The following is a 27,430-nucleotide window of genomic DNA, read 5'->3' on the forward strand; positions in this document are numbered from 1 at the left end:
ATGTCCACATTTACAGCAATATTTGTTTTCTTAGACTCTAATGTGGAATCGCTGAGTTACTGTTCCCCTGGGTACTGCTACCACAGTGGCACGTGTACAAATACACCTTTTGCTATTTGTACGTGTACGGTAGGATTTGTAGGAACACGATGCGATGAAAGTAAGTAATCAGATGAGGAGTAATGATTTACATATAACAAAAAAAGGACACATATTCCTATCCTCGTTATTCGTTACAGGTGTTTTTTTTAATGCTTTTCTCTCTTTCTCTCTGTATTATGCTAATTAATAAAAAAAGTATGCAGTACAATTAGGAGTTTTAATCAAAGTCCTGTCAAAAAAGCTAAAGAATTGAAATTCACCAGTAAGATTTCATATCCTCTGATTTAAATAGGATCTGAAGAAACAAATCAAATATATTAATTATACACAAAACTTGATCTTATCTTAAGCCATTTTACTTATAACATTACAGATAATGACTTTCAACAAGACTATTTTTCAAACTCTTTTTCACTTCATTGCAACAGATCTCTTTAGACTTTTTCACAAATCTGTCAATAATACAAAAATACATTATTTACTGGAAGAGTAATGCTTACATTGTTGTTTCTATAGGTGTAATAAAAATAATAATAATAAACAGGGTGCATGTTATTCAAAGTAACTGCACGTAAATGTTTTGGTTACGACTTTTTTTAAAACTCGAACTGATGTGAAAATGCTTTGAAGATATGTTATAGCTATTGATTAAATTGCATTTTGTAGATGGCATGGAAAGCTTTGGTAATCAAATTTACAGTAGGTCAGGCTTTAACAATGTACAGGCAAAGCAAGATACAGAGAAAGTACAGCAAATTATACAGGAACACATTAATCATAACTATCAATTACCAAAGACTGTGGTAAGCACATTTTATGTACTGCTATCATAATTTTTTTTTTGTATTTTGTTCAGCAACGTTCTTTTGAAATAAAATAAAATAACGCAAAAACATAACGTAAAAGAATATATAACAACCATATTGTCCAAATACCAGGATGGCAACTGGTCATTATTTTATGGAACTGCAAGAGATACAGTTAATCCTACATTTCATATCCTGCAGTTGTTACATAAGTAAAGTTTCTCCTTTAACGTATATAGAGCTGCAGCTGTCGACATAATAAAAAAATAATGAAAAAGAAAAGTACAATTTGGCAAAGTTCCTCTGAATTAATGACGAATAAAATACCACTCACCCCTTGGCTTCTACAACGTGCTTCAGTCTCTTTTATAAATTATCTAATCGACGATAAATAAAATTTATACCACAGTAAAATCAGTAAAGCGGTTTATGGTAAGGGTAAGTTCTTTCTAATTTTAAAATAAATTTCCTGGAAATATCAAGGGTGGAATTTAAAGTGCACTAATAAATTCAAAAGTTTTTGGAGATTGAAATCAAGAACTCTTGGCCTTGAGAAAAAAATCTTAGCCGATGACAAGTACCATGTTAAAAAAAATCGGGTCGATGTTGTGTGGAAGTTGAGGAAATTGAAATAAAAAGAACCATGCTTAAAATTTTTCATCACTTTCAATGATAAAAAAAACAACCAAAAACAAACGTACAAGGACTGTTCCGAAGTTTTGCATAAAGTGTCGATCTTTTTTATATTAGATTCAAGAAATTCAAGATCAGTACATTATAATTTGTGTAAAAACATTCATTTTTTTTTTAAAGAATGAAGTTTCATTCTATAAGGTTTGATGGAAATCATGCTATTTAATTCTAAAATTAACATGTTTTGTTACCACGGAACACAGTAGCATTTAAATATAACGTAATGAGATTTTAAATAATACCCTCCATATGTATTGAACACACAGTCTGGTGCCATACTCACTTTTCAAAATTTTTCTATCCCACTTTGCGTTTAGTTTTATTACAAGTTCGTCTGTTCATTTTTTTCGTGGTACTATATTTTACAAGATGCGCAACAGTGAATACAACATATCTTTCCATCATTAACTCCTATAATGATATCCGGTTTCCTCACAGACAATATATTTGTAGCGTCTGATACAGAGTCTCTGCAACTCAAATATAATCTGTGCCATTTACACTTTAATGCACTGCTCATTTTGATATATTTCCTGCTCCCTCCAGCATTTTCAGAGCTTATTCTGCAGTTTCTGAAGTGCTACACAAAATTGTATTGCTGGTTGCTGCTCCGTGATTTTCTATGATGTCAACCTTTTTTGCTTTTTTTTTTTTTTTTTTTTTTGTCGCCCCCGTCGCGCAGTGGTTAGAGCGTCTGCTCTAGAGTCGCGAAGTAAGGAGTTGATCCTTACGTCGCGGGTTCGAATCCCACTGTGGGACGTGGAGACCGGTCCTTCGGATGAGACCGTATAAACCGAGGTCCCGTGTCACAGTAGGTGCTGGCACGAAAAAGATCCCTCACTGCTCAATGGCCGTAAGTGTCGAGTATAGGACAAAATTTGCAGCTCTCCACCGGCAAGTGGTGGCGTCTCCATATGAGTGAAAAATTCTCGAGAGGGACGTTAAACAACATACAATCAATCAATCAATTTTTTGCTTTTTTCAAAAAGGACTACCTTTCTTCTGAAATTGATTTCATTTCAACGAGGCAAAATATTAAGTCACAATATGGCAAATGTATACAGAAATTATGTAAGAAATTTTACCATGAACGTCTAGACTTTTTCGCTTTGCGCCATTTTACATGATATGATTACACACATTTTCAAGTGCATTCTTTGTAAATTTGGACCTACTCCGTGGCCACGATTAATTTTAAAACATGTCTACCAAAGCATGACGGTAAGAAAAAAAGTAATGACAGAAGTCCGTGAATTTTTCGAACAGTCCTTGTATGAAGCTTGTTTTTGTTTAATTTTTCTTCAACAGAAATACATGAATGACATCTTAGAGCATATTACATCTGAAATGAAGAAGCAAACAGAACAGAAAAAGGAAATGGAAAATGCTGACTTTCTGCCTCTAACAGAGGGTAATCTTGCCAAAACTAATATATGTTTTGAAACACTACTTTTATCTATATGTTTTTTCAAATGAGGCCGAGTCTAAGTCGAGTGCGCATTACTTTGCGCAGCTTTTTATGCCCCCGGATCGAAAGATCCCGGGGGTATATTGTTTTTGTCCTGTCTGTCTGTTTGTTTGTCTGTTTGTCCGTTTGTCTGTTTGTCTGTCTGTCTGTTGTCAACTTTAACCTTACCCATAACTTTTGATTGGTTGGAGCTATGACTTTCATATTTCACATGTGTATTCCTTGTGACAAGACCTTTCTTTGGGTACCATCATATTTGACCTTTTGACCTTGACCTTGGAGTTTGACCCACTTTTGCAAAATTTTATGAGACTTTAACCTTGGCCATAACTTCTGAACAGTTGGAGCTTGGGGTTTCAAACTTCACATGTGTATTCTTTGTGACAAGGCCTTCTTTCGGATACCAACCACTTTGACCTTTTAACCTTGACCTTGGACTTTGACCTACTTTTGAAAAACTTTAACCTTGGCCATAACTTTTGAACAGCTGGTGCTTAGGGTTTCAAACTTCACATGTGTATTTCTTGTGACAAGACCTTCCTCTGGATATCAACCACTTTGACCCTTTTGACCTTGACCTAGGAGTTTGACCTACTTTTGAAAAACTAACCTTGGCCATAACTTTTGAATGGTTGGAGCTAGGGCTTTCATACTTCACTTATGTAATCCTTGTGAGAAGACCTTCCTTTGAATACCAACGACTTTGACCTTTTGACCTTGACCTAGGAGTTTGACCTACTTTTGAAAAACTTTAATCTTGGCCATAACTTTTGAATGGTTGATGCTAGGGCTTTCATACTTCACATATATAATCCTTGTGACAAGACCTTCCTTTGGATACCAACCACTTTGACCCTTTGACCTTGACCTAGGAGTTTGACTTACTTTTGAAAAACTTTAACCTTGGCCATAACTTTTGAATGGTTGGTGCTAGGGCTTTCATACTTCACATATGTAGTCCTTGTGACGAGATCTTCCTTTGGATACCAACCACTTTGACCTTGACCTTGACGTTTGACTTTTATTTAAAAAACTTTAACCTTCACCATAACTTTTGAACAGTTGTATCTAGGTCTTTCAAATTCCACAGGTGTTTTCCTCGAGACAAGATTTTTATTTGGGTATCAACATTTTTTATCTCTTGGCCTGGATTTTGACTTGCATTTGAGAAACTTTAACCTTCGACATAAGCTGCCATACGGGGGCATAGTGTTTCACAAACACATCTTGTTAATTTCATGCAGTCGTGGTGCGCCATTACACCTTTCCTACGTATTAAGAATTTAATACAAAATTAACAGTATCTGTAATGTCTATTGGTCTTAAAATGTCCTTTTAAGACAATACTTAGGAAAAAACGCTTAAATGACTCTAATGACTCTAAAGACATCACTGTTTTCTGGTTTTGTAAGCAATTCTTGACGCCGAAGAATGACTAATAACTGTATGTGGATTCAAGCCGTCCATGGATTTTTTACTAAAAACTCCTGACAGAACATATATACAGATCATTTCTTGAATTTCTTATACATTGAGCAAAAGCGTAGATCATTTCTTGAATTTCTTATACATTGAACAAAAGCATAGATCGTGTTTGAATTTCTTATACATTGAACAAAAGCATAGATCGTGTCTTGAATTTCTTATACATTGAACAAAAGCATAGATCGTGTCTTGAATTTCTTATACATTGAACAAAAGCATAGATCGTGTCTTGAATTTCTTATTCAATATACAAAGTAACATGAATAAGAAGTTTGCAGTTATTAACATATTATGTAATTACTATACTCTAACAAATGAAGCTCAGAAAGAAATTGTGAAAAAGCTCATGAATTTATTTTACATTAATAAAAATTGCAGATCGATAAACTTTGCACGTAACAAATATTTTCTCGGGCTGATTTGAACTAAGTTCCATTTCTTCTTCATAACCAGAGGTAGAGAATGTGTTACGGTTCTTTAGAGAAAAATAAGTAAAATTAAAGGCATGAGATTATATGTCTATCTGGCAACGAAATACTGCCCTCCTGATTTTACAAGTACTAATTGTAGATGGATAACTTCTTAATTCTGCTGCGTTTTCTAACAACTAGAAATTTCATTTCAGATTATGTAGATATTCTTGCATACGTTGTCACAGTACTCAACAACAAAGGGTGTAATGTGGGACAAACAATTAACTGCACAGTGAACGAGCTTGAGGTGACTGGATAAGTATTCAATTAGAGAACACAAGTATTTCTTCTTTAAATGTTTTAAATCAATAAATATTTCTTTGTATTTAATTTTCCGGTAATTTTTTTTATTCTAAAGAAAGTTCTGAAAATGGTAGTGATTCAATTCCAGGGTGTTTTGCTTTTATTTTGTTTCAGTACTCTACCTTGCTTGACAAGGCAGAGGAAAATCTGATAGGGATAACCAGTGTGATGGCACTGACCAAGGTTGAGGAAGGACAAATAAAGACAATAGACAAGAAAGGAATAGTCTCTTTGACGGTCCTTAAATCAAAAGGGAAGGATCTTCCATTTCAATTCCAGTCAGCTTATGGATCTGTCACACTACCTTACTGGGAGACTTACCAGGACAGCATCGGAGAGGAGATAGTAGCACTTAATGTACATATCAATATTTATGCTCTTTGACTGAGAGGCGTTCTAAACCACTCATAAACTTGCATTACTTAAAATGTGATTGTCTATAATCAATGAATCGTTTCAATCTATCAATGGGTTGTCAGAAAGATAATGCTTTTAAAATGAAGAACAATGAAGTGATATTTTTCAAAGAAACTGAACATTGACAAGAGGATTTCTCCCTTTTTGACAATAATTATTATTCAGCTATTAATTTCATTGTTCTGTTTAAATGCATAACATAAAAAAGTTGTTCCTTTGAAACACAAAAGGTTGTTAATAGCATAATTGGCTTATATTTGGATTTCACAGGTGCTGACGTATCACAAAAGTCCATATGGATTTGTAAACAACACAGATGCAGTGTCATCAGGAATACTCAAGGTCATGGTGACAGACCAAAAAGGAACAAGGATCAGCCTTAAGGATCGGGATGACCCTGTCGATATGACAGTTGACATGTCCCAGGTGCATAAATATTTATGAAATTTTACTGTTAAATGAACAGCAAAATCACCATGTCCGTTTTATGACTTTTAAGTCTTCTTATTTCACACAACCTAAGTTGTTCCCAAACCAAATTTTCATATATATTATGTATCAACGAATGCTGAATGTTGCATTATCTATATGAAGCAACTGACCTTTACTTCTAAATTATTTTGTTTTAAATTACTCTTGTCAAGGACATCGCTTTAGAGTGTGCATAATTCATTAAAAGTGGTATCAAGACCAATACCAAAAACGGAACATCTATAAATGCATTTACGGATTTTTAAGTAATTATTCTCATCCTTTTAGAAGTGATGAATATATTATAATACCAAACCTGCACATACGGGTGATTACTTATAATTTTGTTGGATGAATAATTCGGATCTGTCTATAATCCATATACATGTATTACATTTCAATGAATAATAAGAATAGCGTATATAGATCCTCTGGTTTATAAAAGAAGTTAAGTCCTGTTATTGCAACTCTAAACATTTGTACAATTAAAAGTTCCAATCTAACTATCAGTGGTCGATTTTCTATCTTGGATCTATCATTTTATATCCAGTAAAATAAGTCAGATATTTTTGAAAAGTTTCATGTTGACTGTGTATTGGGATTGATACTGAATTAGAATGTACATATAAGTGTGAAAAACATGTAAAGGATATCTGCTCATCGGCCAGGAACAATAAATCTGAAAATTATTATTTAATTAAAGGAGTTTCAAAATGAATAAATTTTAATTAATTTTCGCGGAAAAATCTTCATTTCGTACGTCTTAGTATGATTAAAAGTTCTTTGTAGTCTTAAAAACGATCTTATAAAAGTAGATGTTTGCACCCCATAAAAGTACCATAAAAACATTTTAAAGAAATCAAATTTCATTTAATATTGCCTTTGATACATATGTTTATTTGCATGAAATGAAATTGGAAATCATCTGCGATATCCTTCAGTTACTGATATAACATGCATTTTACTCTTTATGCATTATATAAAAATTGAAGTGAAAGTTACGTAACGAGTCAAAATCGTGTGCTTCTTTTAAGATATCTATATCATAAAGCGAAAGATTTATGAAAATTATGAATATAGCGAAGATATGAAAACTATACTGCACTGTAAAGCAAGAAAAGATTGTACAATATAACAAGAGGCCCAAGGGCCTTAACGGTCACCTGAGTATAATACAACAATTTAGAGGATCCATAGAGTATAAAATGAACTGAAAGGTGAAGCTTTGTTGCCCAAAAGCAAGAAAAATAGGGTATTCAGGATCAACAAAATAATTAGTCTAGTGTTCCTTGCTTATCATAGCTATGTATTTAATTTGTTTAAATAATACCCAGGAGTGGAGAAGAAGATTTTCAAAGAAAAAATGCACTTTCATTATATAATCTATATAGCCCCGCCCTAGCACCAGAACCACTGACCCTGGGGCCATGAATTTAACAATTTTGGTAGAGTCACTCTTGCTTATCATAACTATGTATTTAATTTGTTTAAATAATACCCAGGAGTAGAAAAGAGGATTTTCAAAGAAATAATGCACTTTCACTATATGATCTATATAGCCCCGCCCTAACACCAGAACCCCTGACCCTGGGGTTATGAATTTCACAATTTTGGTAGAGTCACTCTTGCTTATCATAACTATGTATATTTAATTTGTTTAAATAATACCCAGGAGTAGAGAAGAAGATTTTCAAAGAAATAATACACTTTCATTATATGACCTATATAGTCCCACCCTAGCACCGGAACCCCTGACCCTGGGGTCATGAATTTCACAATTTTGGTAGAGTCACCCTTGCTTATCATAACTATGTATTCAATTTCTTTCAATACTACCCAGGAGAACAGAAGAAGATTTTTTAAGAAATAATGCACTTTCACTATATGATCTATATAGCCCCGCCCTAGCACCAGAACCCCTGACCCTGGGGCCATGAATTTCACAATTTTGGTAGAGTCACCCTTGCTTATAATAACTATGTATTCAATTTGTTTCAATAATACCCAGGAGTAGAGAAGAAGCTTTTTAAAGAAATAATGCACTTTCACTGTATGATCTATATAGCCCCGCCCTAGCACCAGATCCCCTGACCCTGGGGCCATGAATTTCACAATTTTGGTAGAGTCACCCTTGTTTATCATAACTATGTATTCAATTTGTTTCAATAATACCCAGGAGTAAAGAAGAAGATTTTCAAAGAAATAATGCACTTTCACTATATGATCTATATATCCCCGCCCTAGCACCAGAACCCCTGACCCTGGGGCTATGAATTTCACTATTTCGGTAGAGTCACTCTTGCTTATCATAACTATGTATTCATTTTGTTTCAATAATACCCAGGAGTAAAGAAGAAGATTTTCAAAGAAATAATGCACTTTCACTATATGATCTATATAGTCCCGCCCTAGCACCAGAACCCCTGACCCTGGGGCCATGAATTTCACAATTTCGGTAGAGTCACTCTTGCTTATAATAACTATATATTTAATTTGTTTCAATAATACCCAGGAGTAGAGAAGAAGATTTTCAAAGAAATAATGCACTTTCACTATATGATCTATATAGCCCCGCCCTAGCACCAGAACCCCTGACCCTGGGGCCATGAATTTCACAATTTTGGTAGAGGGCTCAATGCTTATTACAATCATGCCAACAGTTTGACTGCTTGATGTCCAGGAGTAAAGAAGAAGATTTTTAAAGATTGCATTAATTTTGATGGTTTTGGCCCCACCCCTCAGGCCCCAGGGGGGCAGGGGCCACGAATTTCACAATTTTTGTTCCCCTTCACCCATAGATGCTATATGCCAAAATTGGTTTAAATTGGTTTGCTGGTTCCAGAGAAGAAGCTGAAAATGTTCAAAAGTTTACGAACGACGGACGACGCACGACGACGGACGAAAAGAGATAGCAATAGGTCACCTGAGTGACTCAGGTGACCTAAAAACCGGAAAACCAAAGATTGTGTCTAGACCGTTTCGTTGTTATCGTAAATGTCAAGGTCACGCCACTTTTATTTCTAGCGTAAACTTGTAAACAACATTTGAAGATTGGATCAAAATTCTTGGTCTACCGACATTCATTTTTTGGTACTTGAGACTATGGTAACTTCTTCAACTTTTCTGCGCACGCGTACAATAAGGGGAAAGAAGTAAAGCAATATTTTCGTGTTGGGCAATACAAATATTTTTTTTTCTACATAAAAGTAGACTTTTTAAGTTTCGAAACCTGTAATTTTCTGAAACCTTATACATTTAGGAATTGAAAAAAATTGCACGGGTCATGCAAAAATTCAATGTTTGTCAATTTTTCCGTTTGTGCGTCACGGTGTCGCTTTATTAGAAGAACTAAAATACTGCATAAGTTAAAAAATGCAATTTTTCCGAATGCCTGAATATGTAAAGTTTTTAGCTGATCAAGTTTCAATTAAAAATGTAAAATTGGTACTTTTTGAGATTTTAAAAAAAAAAGAGTATATTCACATAAATTTGTGAATTCAGTGACGTTTTCGTAAGCATTTTAATTACTTAACTGTTGATTTGTAGAGTAGAAATATTCATAAGTCTATAATATTTATTTGTTGTAATGGTTTGAGTGACCTATGCATGTTTTTTAAACAGATGTTCTCAGCTACGCACACCTGGAAAGACATGGAAAGGCTGGCAGATGGCCGATCCTTATGCGTCGCCTTTAAGAATGCAACCTATGCATCATTTGTTTTGGAGTTGAATATAAAGTCCCATACAATATGTGAAGTGTATGGTATCTATGGAAACACAGGCTACCCAACTAAAACTAAACGTGACTTGGTCGTAAAGACAAAAGGAATCAATAAAATTCTCCAATTCAGTCCCTATGGGCTTCCCTTGAACTTTGCAAACCAGATACTTCAGATTACAATACATAATACAAGGTATGCCAACAGAGGATATATGGACCCCCTCGTTTTAACATTAAAGTGTGCAGGTAAGAACATTAATTTTGTTTTATTCATACACGCTGACCAAAGCATGAAATATTGAACAAGGTGAACCCACAATTTAAATTCATTTATTGCCAGAAACAATTAAGTTTTTCAACCTTTGAATTTGATAGAGCATCTAGGGCTGTATCAAATGTATAACTTGTCGAAATGCTCATCTGGTGCATCAAAATTGGTACCGTATATGATTTACACAATTAACCAAGGCTGTTTCTTCAATTGTGCATTTCTACAAACAGTTAAGAGTTCATCAAAGGCAAAGTGAAGTGACCTTAGAAAATATGAAGAAAAATTAGTATTCTTTTATACATATATAATTTCTCAGTTTCTAATCACCGCTATGAATATGGCCGGGGCATATACATGTAGTGTTTTTTATGTCCGTCTTCCGTCCATCTGTCCTTCCGTCTCAATCTGTATTCCTTCACACTTTGCGTTTAACTAAATCTCAAAGAAACTATACCAAGGTATTTTTATCAAATTCATATGCTGATACATACTGATGAGCGTTATTCAAATGTATGAACATTTTTTGGCCTTGGCACTCCCTTTGACCTTGACCTCACATTTTTTTAACATTTGTGTTTAGCACAGTTTCATAAAAACTATTAAAGTAATTTTCATCAAACCTTATATACTAATACAAATTGATGAGAGCTATTCAACTGCATCAACAATTTTTGACATTGATCTATCCTTTGACCTTGAACTCACTTTTCAAAAAAATGTGTTTTGAGCTCAATTTTAAAGAATTAAACCTTATAAGTAGATGCATATTGATGACAACTATTCAACTGCATCAATAATTTTTTCACCTCGGCCTTTCCTTTGATCTTGAAGTCATCATTTCACAAGTTTTATGGTAGATATAATGACCTTGCTAGTAAATACAGCCTATTATTGAGTCAAATACTGCCATTATTTACATACTGAAGTGTCTAGGGATTTTTCCGTTTTTTGTTTTCGATCATGACAAGGAGAACACGGCGGGTGTGACCGGTCTGCAGGGGATGCTCATTCCTGATCCCACCTCTGATGTTTTTAGAGGTCTCGATTTGTATTGTCTAAATGGACTATTTGTTATCTCCATATTTCACTTGAACTCACTTTCTCTAAATTATGCGTTATCGTCAGTTCTACAAAATCAGTTTTTATTTAATCAAATTTCATATGCAGGTGCATTTTGGTGAGTGCTATTGACCTGCATCAATATTCTTTACCTTGACCTTCCCTTTAATCCTGGCCTCTCTTTTCTTGAATTTGCATTAAATTTCAAAGAAACTTTTCAAGAAGTTTTTATGCAAACTTATCCACTGATGCATAATTTGGTGAGAATTTATCAACTGTGTCCAGTTCTTTTTTTTACCTTGGCCTTCTCAAAGACCTTTGATTTTACTATTTATTGAGTCTAAAGCTCAGTTCTAAAGAAACAATTCAAGATAATTTCATCAAACTTCATACACTAATCAAATTTTCATGTTGCATTATATTAATGAACCCTGGGCAGGGCATTCATGTCCTTTAGACATTTGTGGATACGTTAAAGGATTAAGTACTATATTTTCCCCACACTTTTTTCCAATTTCAACTTTGTGTGATATATACAAATTGAGTTTAGGCTAATTTACTTAGATCCTTCTTATGTTCTCAAAGGCAATCTATTCTCTTATCTATATTCAACACCATTTGACTTTGGGAACTCCAATTATCAAAAAAATGAAAGCTAAGAGCTTTCTCGATATGATGCAAGGTTTTTACCATTGTTATGTAAACTTGCATTATCAGCAAACATATCTTTATCTGTAGTATGAATATTACCAATTACTTTTCTTTCGTTATATAATAGATGATGTAGCAAAACGAAAGAAAAGACAAGGTAGGACTATTCCCTCACCATACAACTCCTATTTCTTAAAATATATTTCCAAGTGATAATGACAAATATGATAACTTCATGTAATTTTCCTGTTATTTGACATCTAATTATATGCTTTCAGTTTAAAAATAATTTGCAATTAGTAGTAGAACTATGTCTTTTCCTTTTATTATGGTTATTGGATTATTTACCCATAACTCAGTTTGGCTTTTATTTTCATTCTTGTGATTCTTGTGATTTAAAAAAAAGATTTCACTCCTAATAACAATGTTATCTTTGGGATCCCATCTTTTTTTCAAATTTTTGTTTTGGGTCCCTAGCTGTTCCATTGTACCATTGTACCGTTGAGGTTTGAAAAAATAAATCATTTCATGGTTTTAAAATTTACATCGCGATAAAAGATTTCAAATAATACCTTATTCCTTAACCATATGCAGCATACTGCATACATGCACATTTTAAGATTGTTTCACCCACGACTGGCAGTTTACACTTGATATGGAGTAAAAAATAAATTACGAGATAATAATTTAAATAACATGATAATAAAGGGTATAACTACGACTTTTTCTCTCTTTGAGCAGTTCCTTCAAATATCCATCAATTTCGACTACAGGAAATTTCGCTGTCACAGCTGGATGGTGTATTATGGAAAGATCCTAAAGATGCAAAGGTTATGTACTTAAAGACAACAACTGGCTATGTGTTTTGTTAGTTAAAAGACGTTTTTATAAATCCCTTTTAATATCTTGGGAAGAGTTCTTGTTGCAGACACTAAATCACAAGGCATTTCAAGTGTTTGAAAAAAAATTATTTGATCATTTATTTGTCTACTTATAGATTTCCAAAGCAGAAGGTAGCCATATCAAATTTAAAAGCACCTTTTTCGGGACATTTGCATCAAATACATTATTTATTCCACCAACGGAGATTAATTTTGAGGCCATATTTCTGAACTTTTTTGAGCGTCTTAGGCAAACTCCCCATGTGCTTGTTATCTATGTGATTTTATTTACGGTGGCTGTTAATTTGACTTTAATTCTCAGAAAAGTGGACAAAAAGGATCATCTGATTGTAAGTAAAGAGGAATTATCACATATCAGTCCTTGATTCTTAACATTTTCACTTGTTTATGTTCAATTTTATTATTTATGTCTTTTTGACACTTAATGTAAGTTTAATGATCTTTTGCATTTACATTTTACCCGTAAACTTCTTATGTCATTTGATATTTTAATAAGACATATGGAAATAACGAACAGCAATCAAGCTCAAAAGTCCTTGAAACAATAGAAATCGGGAGCAGAGCAAACACGGACCTTTTAAAAAACATCAGAGGTGGGACTAGGTGCCTTGGAGGAGTATGCATCACTGTCGACCGGTAACACCCTCGTGTGCTCATTGTCTTGATTGGGCAAACGGAATAAAATTCGTAAACAATTCAGTATGTAAATGATGACCTAACAATTAGAATGAAAAACGCCAGTCAGCATTTTACTTAATGATAAATTGTATTTCCTGACAAGGGTCTCATTGTATTGACCATAGAACTTGCGAAATAATGAATTTAAACGAGACTGTTGATATCCTTATTTCATCAACTTGTTTGTCAATAGCTTGCCTCGTTTTAGAAAATGTTCGCACGTAAAGCATGCTCCTGAGTATCGAATCAAGTGGGAGATATAAACCCAATATGCGGGTGATAAAGGTATATTGCTTCATGAGTAAGGGAAGTTGACGATAGGAAAATTAAAGTCATCACGTTTATCATGAAGTTTTGTTGTTTGTTACCATTAACGTCTTGTTCTATTGAAATATCCAAATATGAAACAGATGTGTCAGACTCTATGGTATCTGTTATTTCAAATTCACTGGGATATATGGAATCGATATATGAATTGAAGTAACTATTTTAAATTATAATATAATATCTAAATGTCGAGTTGAAGGCCAAAGCAAGTGTCTTCTTCTCATGTATGTATAAGTTTTTGAATAAATTCTGCTTCATATGAATACAGTCGCTCGCATGGCGCAGTGATAAGAGCGTCTATTCTAGAGACGCGCAGTAAGGAGCTGATCCTTACGTTACGGGTTCGAATCCACTGCGGGACATGGAGACCGGTCCTTCGGATGAAAGCGTATAAACCGAGGTCCCGTGTCGCAGTGGATGTTGGCACGAAAAAGATTCCTCTTTGTTCAATGAATGGCCCTGAGTGCCGAGTATAGGTATAAATTTGCAGCTCCCCACCGGCAAGTGGTGGCGTCTCCATATGAGTGAAAAATTCTCGAGAAGGACGTTAAACAACATTTAAATAAATATATGAATATAAAGATAGGTTTGCAAATAAAGGGGTGCAATTGGGACCCATGAGAATTTCGACAGATTGTCGGAAGATCTTGTCTCCAAAAACTACATAGATATTGTCAATCAGAAATGAATTTCTGAAAGTTTGAAGATAGTTTATGCATGCTTATAATGAACTTGAAGATACAATTACAGACATTGACTGATAACTAGAATTATCATAAGATTGTAACATTTTCGCTACAATATTATTAACAGTGGGATTACCTGCCATTGGCTGACAATAAGCAACACGATTCCTTTAGATACACAATTTCTGTGTTCACTGCCATCAGGTCATCAAATGTACTTACGTCCACCCCATATTTTGTTCTCGAGGGATCGAAAGGGTCCACTGGAAACCGTATTCTTTTTGATGAACAACGCGAGGTATCGTATTGCATATTCCTATGTATACATATTTTTAAGCTTAAGTTTATCAGATAGTTTCTTGAAGTATGTTATACAGTAAAATACGAGGATAGAGAACACCAGTATAATGAATTGAAGTTTTTTTCATTCCCCGGGACTTTAAAGCAAATTGTGAACTTAAATGATAAAATGAATTACGTTCTAACGAAGTAAAATCGCCCGTCCTTGGCACTTCGTTATAAGCATGTTTTACTGTATTTTGATAAATTGATAGTTGATAGGTCTTCAGTTTATAATACATTTCTAGAAAACTTCCTTCTGAATACAAATACAAATAAAGTCATATTATACTTACGTATATATACTTTTTATAGAACTTTAAAGGCGGTACATGCAGTAATTTTATCATGACAACAGCGGTGGATTTGGGGAAACTTAATAAATTAACAATGTGGACTGACAACAAGGGATCCTCGCCGGATTGGAAATTATCAAAAGTGGTTGTGGTAGATCTTTCCACAAGGGAGGGGTACATAAATTATAATTTTACAATTTAAATGACTATTGAAACATAGAAAAAAAGTATTTAGCTCAAAAATGCTTTGAGTAAATTGGGCGAATTACTTTCAAAAACAGTGTTGTTTGCATTTTTCAGCGATAAATTTTCGAGTTTTCAGTACTTCAAATATAATGTTGTCGCAAGAAAAAAAATTTATCAGGAAAAATGGTATTGCTCAAAGTTATAAATCACTCTTGTTAAAAGAAGTATGTTTTAAAATTGTTAAATTTTCTTTCATTGAAAAGGTATACTTTCCTTTGTGGTGACTGGATATCTCAAAAATATGGCAACTGTGAAACGTGGGTTGTTCTTCAACCGCTATCAAAGGACATTTTCCTGCGGGAAACCATCTTCAGAGAAACAACAAGGAAGGGATTTTTTGATGATCACCTCTGGTTTTCTATCTCAAAACGCCCACATTACAGCCACTTTACCAGGGTTCAAAGACTTTGGACTCTAATGGCTCTTCTGTTCCTCTCAATGGTCGCTTCTGCGATGTGGTTCAATCAAGAACCATCAAAGGAAGACCAGGATCCTGATACAGTCAGTGCTATTAGAACTGTTCAGTTGGGCCCGTTTGAATTAAGCTACAAACAGCTGTATGTAGGGTTCATGTCTGCTCTAATTACATTTCTTCCATCAATGCTCATTGTTTTTATTTTTAAAAACAGAGGACCCAAAAATAAAATGGTAACCAGTTCAGAGATCAAAGGAAAACCAAATCATTTGACTAAATGTGAAACTCGAAAATTACTTCCTTGGTGGAGTATGTTTTTTGCGTATGCTTTAATTGTTCTTTGCATATCTACTGGCGGAACATTTACATTCCTATACTCATTAGAGTTTGGCACTCAGAAAACAAATGATTGGCTATTGTCATTTGTGTTTGGAACAATTCTAGGTGTCCTTATTCTAGAGCCCGTAAAGGTATGATTATTCCAATCTGTTCTCTTTTATATTTTTGATAAATAATCTTATTTTCCTTGTAACTTATTATTTTGATAATTTTTCTTCTAGGTTTTAATTTTCGCCTTTCTTGTTGCATGCTGTCTGCAAAGATCCACAGAAACGCTCGCAGATCTGGGCGATCCATTTAAAGATATAAGTGTGTACATTTCCACTTCGAATGTTATAATATTTTCAAATTTTCGATATTGTCTACGTAAATGTTCCTGTTTATGTAGATATTATTCCAAAGAGATATGAATAATTTGCACCTTATTGACAAAAGCATCAGACTGCAAAGAGAAAATGTTACTTAAATTTGTATTTTAGAGTACCATTTAGAGGAGAGAGGAGGCATGTTGGAAACAAAAGCATTCTACTATCCATGCCCAAGTATTAAAGCAAATTCTTTCAGGAACCAACTCAAAAAGAAAAGATTTAAACTGGATAATGAACTATCCACCTACTTTAAGTCATCACTTCTGTGCATATTGTATATATTACTACTTGCTATGATCTGCTCACATGTCGTCATAACGAAAGCATTTCGCCAAAACGAGGCTATGAAGATTTCCATTAACAACAGTTTTTTGGTAAAAGTATACTGATTTTTTTTTGTTTCATAAGAAACGTATTCAATTACTTCACATGAATGTCTTGATTTAGAGCGCTAGCTTTTTAGAATGAAGCAGAAATTAATTATTGTATGTTTACCAATATAAATACCGGCATTATTGAAAGTATTGTATTTTTTTTTTCGTAAGAGAGGTAGACCTTTTTCTTTTGGCAATAACTAATCTTGACCGAATTGTTTAAAGTACTTAAAACGCCTTTACGGTGGTTGATGCCCTCTTCGTCAATCTTTAAAGAATTTTTCAATTTATCAAACACCGTCTTGTCCTTAATTGTTAAACTATAATTTTGCTAATTTTATTTTACCTTTCAATTTTCAACATTTTTACTGTGGATCTGTTATGATTAAATTCAGGCTAACACAACTGATGATATCTGGAAATGGTTGCAGAATCATTATATCCCTGCTCTGTGGACAAAATATTTTTTCAATGGTGATTTGAGGACAGCTTATGAACAAAGATTTACATATGACGGGTACAATTACAGAATGTCCTTGATCCAACTCAGACAAGTTCGTTCCTATGGTATTTACCCTGTATTTACTTATATAAAAAACTACTATCCGATTATAAGCTTTAAAAGTATCTTCACTTCCCTTTTTAGAAAATTATCCACTGAACATTTATTCAGTTTTGCTATAAGATACTCCTTCATGGATATTTGAAGTAACGTATTTTTGTCCGTCTCCTTTCCAAAACATGGAATCAATAGTTTTTGTCGTATTGTGTTGAGATATAGTTTGATCTTTCAAAATTATGAAAATATATATCAACATTTTGACCAATTCATGCACTCTGTGTTTGGTTGTAGCAAGTGTCCGTAGTGTCCCCCGAAATACCTATCCAAAAGTCACTGTCTCGTTGCATTTTTGTCCTTTAAAAGTTGTTTATAAACATTCTACATGACATGTTCTCATTTATCTCGCAATGTAACTTACATTGAGCTGAATTTCATTATGCAGTTGTATGCAGTGAGGTTACGGACCGGATCCAGTTTTAGCTTTTGACAATAATAGTTTACTTTTAATTTAGAGCGTTACTGTTCTTTAACTTTATATACAAATTGTAATTACAGGTTGTTTAATCTTAATTTGTGTTTATGACCTGGATTTCATCATGAGTTACATTTGAGATCCTCAATCTGTTTACTTATATAAAATTTTACTTTAACAGTTTTATGCTAATGATTTTCTTACAGAAAGTTAATATGTAATTAAAATGCACACGGTGTCTGTACACTATGCTGCTATTTGAGAGAAATTTTCCTTTTAAGTTGGCAATTTGTTAAAGGAATAATTGTCATATATCCCAGTAAAAATTATCTCTCTACGTATGGAATTTTTCTCATTTATTACACCGATCACTAGGAGACGACTACTCCGCCTTGGCATCTGATCCCACCTCTGGTGTTTTAGGGCTTCGTTTCTCCATTTTGGATTATTTATAGGATTAATCATGTTGATCATTATACTTCATCTTCACCATTTGCACTCTGTCCCATTTCATCTATAATTACGGTCTCTTCCCATTTGCAGTATTCGGGACATTTTAGTCTTGTTAACAAATTTAGTTTCTATTTTTATCATTGATATATTCTTTTCTGTATTTGTAAGGAAATTGTACTGGTCCCAAAGTTGTTCAAAACGTCGTTAAAAAATGCACAAACAGCTATGATAACGAAGCAGATCCAATTTACTACTTCTGCCCAGGTGAGGAATATCATTTTCATCCATTTGTGGAAATTTTACCAAGTAATTTATGGAGTTTAAAAATCTTCTGTCAGAATAATTTTTTGTATATGTATAATTTTATTCATTGGAAATGCTTATCTATTTCTGTAGGCTCGGCAAATTTTTTAAATGAAATCAAATTGATGGGATATTTCATGGAGTCTGCAGAAGTTTGTCAAATTGTTACGATATCTATATCTATATATATATATATATATATATATATATATATATATATATATATATATATATATATATATATATATATATATTATTTATTCCTGTAGGTTGGGCAAATTTCAACTCCTTTTGTTTTAATGAAAACGAATTGACAGACTATAGTTTCCACTATAAGTCTTCATATGAATTAAACTCATTTCCATTTTTTGGAAAATATGCATATTACGGTGGAGGAGGATACCAAATGCAGCTGGGTCCAAAGCAATCCTTGGTTATGAAGCATATTAATGAGCTGAAATCTAAATCCTGGATAGACGGAAATACCCGTGCAATATTTATAGACTCGAACACTTTCAATGCTAACAGTAAACTATTCACACATTTGAAAGTCGTCTTTGAGATTTCTGAGTATGGAGCTATTACAATGTCAACAATATCTAAGTCTTCTAATTTATATCCATACGTGTATGCATTGGATTATATCATTCTTTGTCTCCAGATAGTCTTTGTGATCATAATCGTGGTTAAGATAATTCTATTTGGAATTAATGCCTTTAAATTGAAGTGGAAATGTTTTGTGACCTTTGGTATGTGGATAACCTTAGCAGAAATAATTCTTGCATTATTGGCTATTGTCTACTTCATTATTCGAGTAGACAAGACTATCAAAGCAGTGGAAGACATTAATAACAGTAACGGTAAGACTCTTCATTTTTACACATCTCGCACCATTTTATTACAAAGATTTGAATTGCTTTCTTTTCATTGTCTTATGTCAATTACATGCATTTTCATTTCTATTAATTTCAAGATTATCTTCTGTCGAGAAAACTAAAGAAAACAACAAAATTATACCAGTATACAATATTTTGTCTGTAAGAACCCCAGATAATGATTTATTTTAATCATTAATTAAATATAAAGAGCCAATACATGGAATTGCATTTTTACAGGTGATTTTGTATCATTTGAGGAAGTGGAAATATGCGACGAAATGTACCGGTTATTTATAGGTGGGGTATTCTTTATTGTTATTCTCCGGCTATTGCAACCTTTAGCTTTCAACTACCACCTTTTTGTCCTTACAAAATCTTTGGAAAAAGCTAGGGCAGATTTAGTGTCCTACGTTATACTGTTTTCAATTTGCTTGGTGGCGTTTGCCTCGTTCCTTCATTTGACCGTAGGCAAGACAACTTCCGATTTTAAAAGTATTATCACTGCATTAAGGACATTGTTACAGATGCTACTGTCGATGATCTCCTTCCGGTTTAGTGTGGAAATGTCTTCTATGCAAGCACAAATTATTATCAGTTTGTTTGCTTTCACTGTTTCAATTATTGGAATCAACATTTTTATTGGCATCCTAACCTGGACCTTTTTCTTTGTCAAACTCTCGCAAACCAATAATGAAGCAACGCAGGAGTTACGTTTTAATCAGGAACTTAACGATCACTTCTGGTGGAGAATTAATCAATTATTGCAAAGATTGGTTTTCAACGAATGTGGTAAGTACCTTAGGCTTTATTAGATTTAGTTAATGTTTTTATTGAATTTTTTTGAGGGAAACAATAAATTTATGCATAATTTAGTGAATTGTTATGAATTAATGTTTGAACTTCTTTTATTCTAGCAAAGATTAAATCCAAAGATGTCATCAGTACGGTATGTATCAATTTAAACCATCCATAATGAATAGAGTAAATCAAACAGCTTTTATAGAAATAAACTGTTATCTCACAATTTTGATTATTGAGAAAAGGATTGGAATTTCAAAGGATACATATTATACATGAATATTTTATCTATTAATGGAGATCTCGTTCTATGTAAATCTTCATTTACTAATCATTCAGCTCTCTTAACATTGATGTACGCATATTACAGAGGATAGCGAAGACGATTGAAAGCATAGATCAAAGGCTTAATGATATTCTGATGGAAGAAATAGAATGGACATTCTATACGTTAGCAATGATGTTAATTTGCAAGAAAGAAAACTGCGGGAAAGAAAGCATAGGGAATCCCCTTATATGTTGTGTAGCCGCACAAAACAACAACATTCAATACAGGTCAGGAAAAATGTCATGGATAATTTTTTTTTTTCAAAACAAAAAAGTAAAAACACCACTTATTCAGAAAATATTCAAACATTCTTCATCTACTTGTTACTCTTTACTTTATTTCCCAAAATTGATAATAACTTTTCCAGATTTCTTGCCCATGCATCGAAATTGACAAAAATAGTTCTTAATCTCTCGTACGTGAGACCCGGAGATGCCCCGGAAATCGTCTGTCATCAAGTCCCACTTTCAAATTTCACAGTCAGTGGTATCAGCATTCCGTACAGCCATCGCGCGAAGACTGATGTGTTTGAGTTCATTACAAAGTTTCAAGGAACAAAGGTAGCAGAGTGAGAACTTTATTTTTTTTAAAATGTACTTGTCCATGTAAATGGTGAAACAAAACCAAAATGTTTCTGTCTTATCTAAAAAAAAAAAATGTTAAAATCCGAAAGTTTTTCTTCATTGTGAAAATTTCAGAATAAAGCCAGAATAACGTTTAAATGTGGAAGCATCAAGGCTGAAGATTTCGTTCAGTATAGCTATAATAACATGAGAACATGGCAAACGAAGCTCTTACATGAGGTTGTATTTTAATAAACTTACTCTATTAAATTCAATATATTGAAATAAATATTTATGCAACAGAAATATAATTCATGAATGATTAATACATTAATTTCTCATTTAACAATTGTAGTAATGTATACTTTCTTTCTTTGTCAATAGGAAAGGTTACCATTTTTCTTTACCCTTAAATTTGTTTCCAGATGGAATCCTTGGGTGTCTTTTCCTGTACTTTCTCCACCATTCCCACTCACTGTTTCGTGATACATCGACAGGAAACCTTTAAATTGGACATTGGAAAACTGTATAAATTTCCAGATCTAGAACGTTATCAGCTTCTGAAATCTGGCCAGTGTATTCGACTTCGCTCAGATGACAGAATAAATATTACTATTTCGCCAAATGCTATACAGGAAAAAGGAGATATCATTATCTTGGTGCAGTTCAAAGTTTCTCCAAGACTGAGTTTTGTTGATACAGTTCTTAGTGTGTTTGTTTTAATATCCTTTGTCTTTTACAGGTAGAGAAACACTTTGCAGCAATATGTCCAATATTACAACTCTATTCTACAAGAAAAATAAATGGCAATATAAGAATCTTTTTGCCATTAAATTATCTGCCCGGGATAACTTTACGGAATGGTATGCATTTGACAAGTAGATTTATAATCTGCTAGTATCGACAGTAATATAGTTTTACAATGCAGTAACTGAGGCAGTGAAAATTGATTTTTGTTCATCTCATTTTAACTAATTTTTCTTTTTGGAAATCTTTCGATAAGAATTTTGAATACGACTTAGGACAAAGTCAACAGCATAGTTAACTTTGAATTATTGTCGCTGAAACGCACCAAAATATGCAATAAAAACTGTTAAGGATAGGATATTAATTTTTTTAATTCAATATCTCACTTAGAATACTACAATGATCCATGGTCTATTTTACGGTAGGACATTTGAGATAAAAAACATTGAGGTAAATATGTGTTACATTAATGTGAAGATAACGAACAGTGATCAATCTCACCAATCTAGTAAACAAAACAAATCGTTAACAGTGATCAATCTCACCAATCTAGTAAACAAAACAAATCGTTAACAGTGATCAATCTCACCAATCCAGTAAACAAAACAAATCGTTAACAGGACAAAAACACGAACAGTGATCAATCTCACCAATCCCGTAAACAAAACAAATCGTTAACAGGACAAAAACACGAACAGTTATCAATCTCACCAATCCCGTAAACAAAACAAATCGTTAACAGGACAAAAACACGAACAGTGATCAATCTCACAAATCCCGTAAACAAAACGAATCGTTAACAGGACAAAAACACGAACAGTGATCAATCTCACAAATCCAGTAAACAAAACGAATCGTTAACAGTGATCAATCTCACCAATCTAGTAAACAAAACGAATCGTTAACAGTGATCAATCTCACCAATCCAGTAAAAAAAACAAATCGTTAACAGTGATCAATCTCACCAATCTAGTAAACAAAACGAATCATTAACAGTGATCAATCTCACCAATCTAGTAAACAAAACGAATCGTTAACAGTGATCAATCTCACCAATCTAGTAAACAAAACGAATCGTTAACAGTGATCAATCTCACCAATCCAGTAAACAAAACGAATCGTTAACAGTGATCAATCTCACCAATCCAGTAAACAAAACGAATCGTTAACAGGACAAAAACACGAACAGTGATCAATCTCACCAATCCAGTAAACAAAACGAATCGTTAACAGTGATCAATCTCACCAATCCAGTAAACAAAACGAATCGTTAACAGGACAAAAACACGAACAGTGATCAATCTCACCAATCCAGTAAACAAAACGAATCGTTAACAGGACAAAAAGACGAACAGTGATCAATCTCACAAATCCAGTAAACAAAACGAATCGTTAACAGGACAAAAACACGAACAGTGATCAATCTCACAAATCCAGTAAACAAAACAAATCGTTAACAGGACAAAAACGCGGACCCCTGGAAACACCAGAGGTGGGATGAGGGACCAAGGAAGAGTAGGTCAGTCAAAATACAACCCAACAATAGGTTGTCGATGTAAACAAAAGCATAACTACCATGAAATTGGTGAAATGTTGAATTTAAACAGAAAATTATTTGACTTTGTTACATCATCTTATCTATCAAAAGCTTGCATCTGCTAAAAAAAAATTGATCGTACTCAGGACATGTTTTTGAGTATTGACTGTTTGAAGCCTTAAACACCATATGTAGATGACGGTGGAATATAACTGCATAAAAAAGGAAAAGTTGACTGTGGAAAAGCTGAATTCATTCTGTTTGTCAAATAGTCAAGTTACTAGGCCATCATTAAAAATATCTTTGTTTCCCCTAACCCGACCCTAAAATTTCAAGATGAGTAGGTAGGTAGGTAAATTATTTTTTTTCTGACAGCAGTTTTGAAAATACATTCTGAAAATTGAATAATATCTCTATAGATAAGAAAGAACAAAAGAAACCGATTTTTAAACCGAATATCATACAAATGAAATTTAAAAGCAGCTTGTATGGTAAATTAATTCACAAATACTATTCATTTGAACTTGTGAAATATCTCAGGCCAGCGTAAATTTATTGAAATTGAATTTTTACAAAAAAACAAGATTCGCAAATACTCAACCATTGGCCATCCGAGTATATTTTTTTCAAACCTACTATCATCTTCGAGTGCTTACACAGATAAAATGTCAAGGGCCTTGCGTGGCGAAGTAATTCTAGTGTTTCGTTTTGAAGTCACGACGTAATTCAGGAGCTTATTCTAAGTCACAGGTCCCGACGTGGGGCGTGGAAACTAGTCAGTCAAATGAGACCGTAAAAACGTAGGACCATGCATGCAGTGTCACAGTATACATGTAGATGTTGGCACGATAAAGATCCCTTATTGATGCTTTATGATCAATGGCCATAAGTGCCGAGAAAAAGTCTAAATTAGGAGCCCTCCACCAGGAAGGTGTTCAAATGTTGTCGACCCAGCAATTTTTAAAGGCCCAACCTATTTTCAAGGGCCCAACTAAAGAAAAGAAAAATACACTGGACGTCTCAGGAAGCCGTACCATAAGCCAACTTTAAAGATTTCAACACTATTTGAAAAGAGAGTACATGTACCTGTATAAACAATATTTAATTCAACCAAACCATATTTAAAATGATTAAAGTTTCATATATCTAATGTTATAGTCACGAAGTTTACCCCATAAATAAAAGGAATGAAGAAACGACATCCGAATTATATTCATCAAGATGAAATAATTATACAAAGATATATTTACAAATCATATGGTCCTATATAGTAAAAATACATTAAATCATACATGAAGTGTTTTTTAGATCGCAAAGAATGAGATGGAGTGAAATTTATTGATATGCATACACAAATTAGGCCCCTCTTCTGCTCATGAGTCAGGCTTTGTCATGCTTACTACGTAAGTTAATTTTAGAAGACACATTTGTAAATACCATCTTAACACTCCTTAGTCATGGTATATTTAATTCACGAAATGTTTCAAGAGTGTAGGATTCTAATAAGTTAAAGATGTATATTAAGATTGATACATCGCCGTTGTTTTATAACACTAAATAACCTTCTGTGGCCACATGTTGTGGGCGCCAAATGATAGTAAAACAAAAGCCGCCGTTCTGATAAAAATCGAATTTTGATGAAATTGTGTTTTATAAAGTTGATAAACAATAAAAATAAATATTTGAATAATCTTATTAAAAAAAACTTTTCAGTCGTCACGATTTAAGTGGGTCGGTCGCGTTAGGGGAAACAAACCTATTTTTTATTTTGGCCCTAGATGGCCACATCCAAATATAAAGCAGTTGTGGGAGACTCTTTGGTGTCATTTATTTCCAGTTCACTGGTATATATTGGGTTGACATATGAATGAAAAGAACTATTGTTTATTGATTCAACTTCGTCTGTTTATTGAAATGTTTAGTTTAAAGCCACGGCAAGAGTATTCTTTATGTGCCTATTGATGGTAGACGATGACACACAATGAGGTGTAATGAGGTATAAATGTACCAGAATGATCCAATGTAGTTCTATGCTTGAATGTTGAACACTTTATTTGATGACAAAAAAAAAAATCCGTGTCTTTTCTCAGACCAAGGAATAAGAAACCTTTCAAAGAATAATTTATCAAAGTTTACATCAATGTACAGTGACTGCTTCAACTTTAGTTTTGTAAAATATATTGATTTACATTCATACTAAGTTTATACTATCAGGGAAAGAAAGAATCATTCGCTTATTATAATCAGTAACCCATTTTACGAATCATATTTTCTATCTGAAGTCTAATAATGATTCAACATGTCCAAGTTTTAACCCTCCATTGCTTTAAAATTCTCTGCAAGTTTTGGTTCTTACCAATGGAACAATTAAATTTTCAGTTAGTTTTCCAGATCTATTATCTCAATGTTCTTAATTGTGTTTAATGAATTATTAATAGTTAAATATCATTGTTCTCATTTCTGTAAGATGTCTATAAAGGAGACAAAAGAAATCGATCCTTCTTAAACTGAAATCTCATTTAAATAGCGATTTACTTTTCAAAACTACTATGGTTGTGAATTAGATCTGTTTCAACTTTTAGATCATGTTTTGGTTGATTGATAAAAACATGATAAATAAACTTGTTAACTTTTTTAAAGAATTTAATTATCCTCAATATTTATCGGCGAGATTTGTATTACTCAAAATGTGCATTTTTATAATTAGAAATTCTGCTCTGTGTTTTTCTTAGCAAGTTCGAACAAACAAAAGCTTTGTCAAATGACAGTGTCTTTTTAGGGGTAACGTGTGAACTTTGGGTGTTAATACGCGAGAGAAATGCAGACTGGAAAAAGATCCAATGTCAAGTAGTGTTGGACTTTGGCCGAGTTGTATTGTGTATAAATGGCATAAAAATGAAGTAAGATTTTAGTCATACATGTACCAACATTTATTTTAGTTTTAAATACTATTCATATCACCATTTTAGCACTTAAATGCATTCCGTAACCTTTTCGTTTTGTCCTTCAGAACACCTACTGCTATTTGTGTGAAGGAAGTTTTACTACCCTGGGTATGCAGATTAATAATTTTATTAATAAGATGATCACAGAAAGGTCGATCTCTTAGTTTTTGATCTATGAAGTCTAAATCTCTTTTTTTTTCTTTTTAGGGAGAATTTCCAGCTTCGACACAAGGTAGGATCATAGCTGACGCTTTATCTTTAACACATTAATCTGTTTTGTAAAAATAATAGTTTTCTATAGGAGTTTTCTGATTAAAAAGAAAAGAAATGTTTTTGTTGTAACAAGGATGCATAGTATTAAATATACCATATAAATGATTGATTGTATCTTAAAACAGATTCGAAATTTGTTCAAGAAATAATGTTGTTGAGTCAAAAAACGTGGTTTAATAGACACTGGCGAGACCTGGCCGAGAAATGCTCTGTGACCTTGACCTCAACGTTTGTAGAAGATCATAATCCCTTTTTTATTTCCGTTGAGAACCGGAAATACGTTTTTAACATGGACAGGTGCCTGTTCAGGCGAATCACCAAGCTCCCGTTTTCAGATGAGGAAAAATGTCTGATAATCTTATCCAGGTGGCTCAAAGGACTGAAGTCAAGGACCGGCGTGACATCATTGATCTCCTTGCTCAAAGAATACAATCTACCTTACTTACCAGGTATTTTGCATATATAAAATAGCTTTATAGAAAACATAAATCATATTATTAGAATTATTCTTTTGTTGGATATAAGAATGAAATTATAATTCAAATTTATTTTGAATTAATATATATTGAACAATGTTCACTGTTGATGAAGTACAAAATACAATCCAACAAACATTATATTCATTTTTTGAGAAGTAATTTCTGTCAATTACTTAAATTTATTTCAGATACCAGTATATAA

At 33.2% G+C, this 27,430-nt stretch overlaps 1 protein-coding gene across 1 annotated transcript; it reads left to right on the forward strand.

The window, feature by feature from the left end:
- LOC133197001 (uncharacterized) lies at positions 1–27,430 on the forward strand. The gene is given in 29 exon segments (XM_061332842.1): positions 1–160; positions 769–905; positions 2,910–3,012; positions 5,180–5,307; positions 5,445–5,687; positions 6,018–6,173; positions 9,840–10,185; positions 12,048–12,077; positions 12,659–12,750; positions 12,918–13,151; positions 14,641–14,811; positions 15,168–15,322; positions 15,598–16,279; positions 16,370–16,457; positions 16,640–16,890; positions 17,286–17,457; positions 18,546–18,641; positions 18,950–19,540; positions 19,796–20,351; positions 20,696–20,911; positions 21,052–21,244; positions 21,383–21,487; positions 21,673–21,906; positions 21,990–22,110; positions 26,311–26,431; positions 26,542–26,584; positions 26,684–26,708; positions 26,875–27,198; positions 27,417–27,430. Coding segments are annotated over 29 exon segments (5,787 nt in total).

This window comes from Saccostrea echinata, unplaced genomic scaffold (assembly GCF_033153115.1).
Source record: "Saccostrea echinata isolate AGI-Se365-2 ecotype Australia unplaced genomic scaffold, CSIRO_AGI_Sech_v1 ptg000030l, whole genome shotgun sequence".
NCBI lineage: Eukaryota > Metazoa > Mollusca > Bivalvia > Ostreida > Ostreidae > Saccostrea > Saccostrea echinata.